The sequence below is a fragment of the Sesamum indicum genome, linkage group LG8 (genome assembly GCF_000512975.1).
Source record: "Sesamum indicum cultivar Zhongzhi No. 13 linkage group LG8, S_indicum_v1.0, whole genome shotgun sequence".
NCBI lineage: Eukaryota > Viridiplantae > Streptophyta > Magnoliopsida > Lamiales > Pedaliaceae > Sesamum > Sesamum indicum.
In genome coordinates, this window is record NC_026152.1 from 12,979,025 (window position 1) to 12,987,514 (window position 8,490).

An 8,490-nucleotide genomic window follows, 5' to 3' on the forward strand; every position below is an offset into this window, starting at 1 on the left:
TTATGCAGCACCGAGAGAGAAGTTTAATGTTGTCTGAGAAAGTAGCACGTGTAGCATTCACAGAGGATCATGTGTACCTTGATACACGTGGCTTCACATAAAACAGACACGAGTGCTTTCTACGAGGTTGGACAAGAATATGGGTTGGGCTTCTCTTTCTGTTGTCACAAAGAGGATGACAGCAAGTCCATTTCTCCATTTGGGTTGAATTCAGCCCTAAACCACTAAGGAAGTGCCTAATGTTTGTAAAACTTTTGAACCTTTGGGCTTTACTATGCATCAAACCCAATAGATTTCTTTGTCCTGGAAATTTTATCGAAATCAAGTTTTGTTGAATGGAAATAATTATATAAAAATATAAAATACTTATGATATGATTGTTTACGCTCTTTAAATTGTGTATCAACAATATAGTTAGCATATGTAATTAATTATATGATGGGTTCAAGTCTCGTCAGATTTATTTAAGTTAAATTTTTTTGACTTTTTTATTATCTAATAGTTAACATCGATATTCGATTTGAATATTAAAATAATTTCATATCCGAGTACAAATTTAAAGGATTAGTGGATGTAAGGGATTTTTTTAGTCCGTTCACTTGGCTCTCCTTCAATTTTGGTCCATTAATTATAATAATTATCACATTTTATACAATATATTTGAAAAATGCTTTAATTAAGCCCAATATAGGGTTGTATCAATAATTATCTTTTTTGAAGCTGATATATTGAGTTATATATTTTATTGTAATTTATAATACATTTTAAAGTGTGTAAGATCATTCATTATATGCATACATAGACGACGTGTCACGCAAGCTAGTATAAAATATAAATTCACAACTTGTTTTGAAAGAATCAGTATGGCCCAGGAACGCCGCCGAAGTGTGAAATAAAAATTGAATTTTTCTGAAAAGGGTTCAAAGGGGTGTTCCCTTTGAAATTCTCGCGCGTTCGGTGTTTGTAAAAAACATAATAACAAACATATAAGTATACTAGATATGTGGCTAAAGGATGAAATAAAAGCATAGAAATATACAACATGAAACTTTACCTTTTATTTCTATAGATGAGCAACAACGTGCGTTGTTTCCCTTTTCATTCCTCTTTCGTTCACTTTAGAATCTAAATTAGAACCTCTCTAATTTGTCTACACCACACTATGAAATATATATAGTTCTTTTTCTATTGCTAAAAAAACAAAGAATAAGAAGAAAAAACAACTCCAAACAAACACTATTATTTAGTGCTTTTGGAGTGTTTTATGTTCTAATTTGAATCAAATTCAATATAGAACAATAAGGAGAATATTTTGCGAGAGAATTGAGAGCCAAATTTTGTGGCTTATTGGTTAGACTAGGTTGGATATGTGTGTAATTTTGTATATTATATACAATTGAATTCAAAATCCAATAACTATCAAGTTTTGCCTACAAGACAACCTATACACATACATGCATATAACCTTCAACCATGATGAAATAAGCACTCCATCATGTTAATCATGGTGAGGAGTTTCAACTCCTTCTTAACTTGCTCCAACCTCCCTCAAATGTGCTTGTATTTCAAGTATGCATCGGGCTTGATTTAATCAAATTAAATCAAGTCCAACCAAAGTTCATTGACAATAATTAATTAAATTAATTTTAGCCCAACTAAGTCTAAAGATTCATTTAATCCAATTAAATAAATTTAAGCTCAAACACTAATTAATTGATCCAATTCATTAATTAAGCCAAACTTAATAAATTAATCCAATTAGTTTAAAGGTGTTAAGTCAAAAATTAATTAATCCGATCAATTAATTATTGAGCCATCCATCAAATGAATTATTAAATAAATGATCCAATCATTTATATATTCTCCTTAAATTAATTTAATTAGTTAAATTAATTTAATCTAATTAAATTAATTCATTTCTTCTCGAATTAATTTTACGAATTCCATAGTGATTTGTGTGCAGGTTCACTCCCAGCTAGACTTGAGCATTGTGTCCAATACAAATAATTAATAAAATTTAATTTAATTAATTATTTATAATTAACCATTAATCGGAAACGCCGGTCATCTTGGGTGGCTGTCTAGGAACGATCTATGGCACTAGAGACTAGGTAAACGTTGGCGTGAACATTTAGGCTCTCGAGTTCCATACAAGTCCGATCCTTCCGTCGATCATCTCCCGGCTTTAGTTTAGGGCATGAAATTGGGCGTCGGTTCCCATCCTGGACCAGACAATTATGCTGAATATTTGAGATGCATTTATTCTATTGATCGATAAAGAAAATCATTCTATTCGACCAATCGCTATGACCATAGACTTAGAGAGTCTAAACCATCTCAGAGTGCATAGGAGATACATCTTTGATATACTGATAGGAGACAGATTCTATCTTGAAATCCACCGTCCTCACTACATACTCCGACTACACTGGACAAAATTTATAACGACCACATCGAAGACACAATCATCTTTTGTCAGATCCAAAATATAGTCATCATATGCATGCGACTGCCATGATTCCTTAAGTCCAAGGACTAATCCTGTATTATCGAAGTCGGGAATTCAAGTCATATCGACCAAGTCTCTAAGATTTTCATATGACGATTCCCGCTATTCAGTTCAATCAGTTAACAACCTTGTCAACTGATCTGGGTAAATTATATTTTTGATCTTATAAGTGGATCTCTTTTCAATTTTGATCCCATACTCTGGTCAATTCGCACATTGAGTCCCATATATGTTTTTTTTTTTTTTTCAATTTGAGTGCACAAGAGGGTTTTCTGTCAAGAGGCTAACGACAACTGCTATTTCCGTCAGTGCCACAGATGAGTGTTTATTACATTTATTAAGATAATATCACATTCATAAAGATTGCTAAATGGTTCTCAAAATCGCCAATTCAATTAGCTTTCTGATCTCCTATTCTAACATGTTTCTATGCAATTTGATCTTTATATATATATATAAGTGCTTATGTGGAAGAGAAAGATAAAAAAGAATATCTATTTTAAGTGCCAAGTCATTCTTTAGTGCCACATGAGACAAATTAAATCATGGACAAAATTAATGGACTAAAAAATATAATTACTCAAGAAAATAAGGCTGGCGTAGCCTTTAGTGCCATATGGGATAAAAAACCTCCAAATTTATTGGCATTTTCCGGAAAAAATTAAAAAAATTAAATCAGCCACTGGAGTACATAATTGAAGGAATTTTTCAATATAATATATAAATGTGACAATATCATAATTAATAGATTAAAATTGAACAAGATCCAAGTTAATGGACTAAAAACATTTTTTTCCCTGAAATAAATTCCAGTGGATTGATATAAGAAAGATATTTGTGAACGTATAGTCACTACCCAATCTAATAGACGAATTATGCTCGTTTAAATATATATATATATATATTATTCAAATTTAATAGAAATTTCACTAATGTAAAAAATTGTTTTTGAGTTTAAATTGTTAGGTTCAGTAAAATTTTTGTTTGGATCCACAAAAAAACGAATTTATTTTTGTCTACATTTTAATAGCTATATATATAGGTTAAGAGTCGTCGTAAATAATTATTATTAATCATGAGTAAATAAAATTATACAAAAATTTAGTTTATCCATTACAAAAAAATCTTTTATTATGACTCTTAGTTGTAGCAAATATTTTAATCACCTTCATAAAAGCACAACCAACTACTGTTGTGTTACCATGATTAACAATTATTTACTATGATTATTTATTTAAATTATATTAATTAATTATGATTAAATATTATATGTATTGGAGTGATTATAAATTTCAATGAGAAAATCAGTAACTGAAGCAACTTTACGTTCCTCCCTTCCAAATCAACAATTTTATGATTTCATTTTCCGACCTTAATTGGCCTAATTAATTATTCTTATTATCATTAATTAAGAATAATTGACCCTTTTTAAGTAATTTAAGATATCTCAACTTTCCTTTTTACTTAAATTATTTAAAGTGTATATAATATTAATAATCTTGGAGAGTGCCAATAAAGTAACTAGAAATGAATTAAAGAATATCAAAATAATAATTAAGTACTACAAACATATATTATATATATATACTCTCCATGAAATAATTACATTTCCACATCTATACTTTTCTTGTCCATAGTATAAAGATATAATATCTCCATCTTTGGCTAAAATACCAAAACGCCCATCAAATATACATATTTCCATTTCCAATACTCAAAGATAGACATCTCCCTTTTATTAGGAAACCATATAAACAATTAATTTTTCTTTTCAATCATATTATTTTTAAAACCCTAAAAAATTGCAATTTTCTTGCTACATTAAAGAGCTCATGCCAATACAAATACACAACTACCAACCCTTATCATACACTTATCATGTACTTTATATATATATATATATATAACTTTACATAAAAGCCATCAACATAAACACAAGATCATGGCCATTAAAACCCAAAATCTCCTCTCTTGATATCTACTATATATATATATACTATACATTATTAATTAATTTTTTTATAATATCCCGATCTGTAAAATTTTTTGAACCATCTCGTGTCTTTATAAGCACCAAGTGCGTGTATATATATATTTTTATAAAATTGACTTGTGTGTGGATGGAAGGTTTGGCATAAGATGAAATATATAAATATTATGGCCTAATTATAACATAGATTAAATAATTGCGTGGCACGTTAACTATATATTGGGAGGGAGTTGAAATTCAAGAAATGCGTATTTTTGCATGTGTGTATGTATGCAATATCGCACTTCCACTGACCACATATACATAGAGAGGAAAAAAAGCAAGTTTTTGCAAAACAGCAACGAGGGCATATATAGCTATCTCTCTCTCTCTCTCTCTCTCTCTATATATATATATATATATCATATTTGTCATAGTGAAAACCTCCAAATTGTCTCCTAGAGGACAACCATGGCTAAGGTATGACTCATACTAATTCTCTTGTCTATCAGAAGACAGCTCCAATGTCATTTTTTCGACATTATAGCTAGCCTGTGTTTCAGTGATTTCTGATATAATTCTGTTAGTTTCCTTGATGTTTTTTTCTTTAGAAACTTTGATCAATTTCTGAATCTTGTGAGATTATTTATGTAGGGTTTTTGGATTTTGATTGAAATAATATTTTGAGGAGCAGGGCGGAGCGGAGGCAGCTACGGGAACAGAACAATGCTGCATGCGAACATCATCAGAACCCAAATGAGGAGAACAGAAATAATCCCGACGGGATAATAGTTTTGGGTACTTATATTCATTGTGAAGGCTGTGGAAATCAAGTCCTCAAATGTCTTCGTGGATTCCAAGGTTTCTTACATATCACAATATATATATATATATAAATATTATAAATATAATTGTATTTTTAGTTCTATGATTATTTTATTTATTTGACATTTTAGTTCTATATCTTGTTAGAATTGTACATAAAATGGTCCTTAACCTTTTATACTTTTGCAATTTTACGACATATTTGGTAGAATTTTTTTGAAGTTGGTCAAAAAGTTGCATGTGCTAGTTAAAAATTGAGACAACACATTTTATTGGTTAAATTATGATAACGTGATAAATGGTAGTAGATGTAAAAAAAAAAAAAGAGGGGGCAATGCGGCTTGCTTGCTGTATTAGGCAAAATCAGCCAATAAAATGCATTTCCCCAATTTTTAATCGGCACATGACTGGGACATAATCAGTTCCCGACTAACTTTGAAATTTCCGGCTTGAAATCATGAAATGAGAAAATGTGAAGGACCATTTTGCAGTTCTAATAAATTACAGGACTAAGCGCCAACCATAATTATAGGACTAAAATACAATTAAACCTATATATATTCTCATATCAAGTCATCATTGGATTAATTAGATATATATATGGAGTTTGGATGAAGTTTTACTGATATAATTGTGGATTTTCTAATTTTCTTTTTAGGTGTTGAGGGGATTGAAATTGATAACAAGAATCATAAGGTGATAGTTAAGGGAAAAAGTGCTGATCCCATCAAAGTGTCGGAGAGGTTGAGGAAGAAAACTGGGAAGCATGTGGAACTAATTTCTCCTAAGCCTATGAAAGAAGAGATTAAGGAGGAGGAGAAACCTGAGGTACAATTGGTATAAATACTGTCTGAGAATTGGTAGATGTATATATGTAATGAGCCTAATTAAGTGGTTGTTTGACGCAAAATTTGATGTATTGTTTTTGCTTGTCATGATGCGGGCAGCCCCAGGTGATTGAGGTTGTCTTGAAAATTTATTTGCACTGTGAGGGCTGTGCCAAAGATGTGAAGCATTGCATCCATGACATGGAAGGTAAGATCGTTACCTTAGGTTATTGTTCTGTTTTTCACGAACTGATGAGCACCTTGTGTTGCGTTTAATATAGGTAAATTACATTGCTCTCTGAGATCAAATCTAATTACACAATCAGTCTTATCTTTTGCAAAATTATAAGTACACCTCTTATATATTGATATACATTAGTAAAAAAATATATAAATTATAAGGTCAAAAGAGGTAATTGGATGTAGAGGAGGCACACCATAAGCATATAAAACCTATCACACCATACAATCTCCCATACCACTATAAATACCAAAATACTAATTTTTTAATGGAAGACTACTATTCATTGACAAGACCCCTCCTTCTTGATTATTACACATTTTGCGGAAACAATATTTCACCTGGTGTAAAAATCCGTCGCGATAAAATCCCGATTTATTCCTTAGCAAAAAAACCTCAACCACATCATATATATTGCATTAACACCCCCCCCCCCCAAAGAGGTGCACCTCTAATTTAAAGAACATACTTGTTTAATTAGGTTTAACCTCATCGGGTGTTGCTGTAATTCACCCTTTAATATATCCACGTCGTGCATAGAAAATCTTTTGTTAAATAAACAGATGACACAATTTTATATATATGGCATGTGTTTATAAACACGAGATGTAATAGGATTTGTAATAAAAATTACAGTCTGTATAAATTACGGGTGTGTGTAGGAGTGCAAATTGTGGATCCAGATATGGAGAAGAATCTGGTGACGGTGAAGGGAACCATGGATGCGCAGAAGCTGGTGGAGTTCATCAGCAGGAGAGGGGGACGGCATGCGGAGATTGTGAAGCAAAGCAATCCTAAGGGAAGCAATAACGGTGAAATTGAAGGCAACAAGAACGAGACGCAAGAGGAGTGCTGCGTCGTCCATCACTATCCTACAGATCGACTTGTTTACGCGCCTCAGTTATTCAGCGACGAGAATCCTAATTCTTGTTCGGTCATGTGAAAGGTCTAGTTAAGGTTTCACTAAGAGGATGGATGAGGAGTTGGTTGAGGTTTTGTTGGACGTTGCTTCTTTTAGGATTTGGTGTGATCTCCAGCTCGTTTCATGCTAAGAAATGAGATGGTACAGCTTTTGTTTTAGGACAATTATGTAGGTAGTTAAAGTGCAGTTGTCTTTCTTTGTTGTGTGATGAGTGTTTATACGTATGGAACGAAGCTAGCTGAGTGGTGAACTTGGTGCTTTTTCCTTCTTATATACTGATGATGATTGATCTTCCTCTTGATGTATGTTGAGAGACTATGTTTATGTAGATATATCACAAAGTGGGCTTGCTCAAGTGGTAAGATTGGTGTTTGTGGGTTCAATTCATATAAATATGAATGTTTGTTTATTATAATAATTAGTTAAAAAGACACACTCCTAGCATGTGCAAATAGGATAATGTTTTTATTAAATTAATATTTTATTATCATAAGCTATATTCGGTTGTGTCAAGAGCCGCCATCCCCGCTTAGCCAGCTGGGCCGTATAAAAGGCTGCTAATCTCCGAAATCCAAGACCCATCTCCTCCTTCAATGCCCAACTTACTCCATGCTATCCAAAGCGTCCGTTGTTTTTTCATATTGTGCCACCAAATCATTGATTCAAGCGAGGATAACACCTAGTCCAAAATCTTGAAACATGACATGGCATACGTCGTAATAGATTGGACCGCCAACTGGGTTAGCACACCCTTCCTTGCTTGTGATACAAGCTTGAGTTCCACGTGTGTAGTCGTTGCCACACCCCACTCTCCATGGCGATATTTCGACTCACCACCATAGGGAATTTCTCCCAACTTGATTTCCTATCTCAAAGCTCACCCGCACAATTCTTTGTATTGCATTCAACCCATCCTCCTTTGCCTTGCAGAAAATGAGTGTGTCATCGATAAAGAATAGATGTGACACCTGAGGCACTCCATATCTAATCTCCAACCCACAAATCAGATTCCTCCTCTCCGCGTCTTGCAACATACAGCCAAAGGCTTCTACTTCTAGGAATAAATATGGTGACAGGGGGTCGCCTTGGCACAATCTGCATCAGCTAAAAAGTCTCATTATTCTATTTTATTTAATGTAATTTTTTGTAAAATGATCCAATCATTAATTGTTAATGGTCAATTAATGGTGCAGTCCA

The 8,490-nt window shown here is 32.6% G+C and overlaps 1 protein-coding gene across 1 annotated transcript; it reads left to right on the forward strand.

The window, feature by feature from the left end:
• LOC105168681 (heavy metal-associated isoprenylated plant protein 8-like) lies at positions 2,095 to 7,634 on the forward strand. The gene is made up of 5 exons (XM_020696040.1): positions 2,095 to 2,111; positions 5,173 to 5,339; positions 5,962 to 6,131; positions 6,251 to 6,338; positions 7,034 to 7,634. The coding sequence occupies exons 1-5, from the start codon at positions 2,095 to 2,097 to the stop codon at positions 7,312 to 7,314; spliced, it is 723 nt and encodes a 240-aa protein (XP_020551699.1). The 3' UTR covers positions 7,315 to 7,634.

Bases quoted from the DNA above. Each gene is read 5' to 3' on its own strand.
- LOC105168681 (XM_020696040.1), top strand. The intron at 6,132-6,250 runs GTACAATTGGTA...TGATGCGGGCAG, and splicing joins AGGAGGAGGAGAAACCTGAG to CCCCAGGTGATTGAGGTTGT. The intron at 6,339-7,033 runs GTAAGATCGTTA...GGGTGTGTGTAG, and splicing joins TTGCATCCATGACATGGAAG to GAGTGCAAATTGTGGATCCA.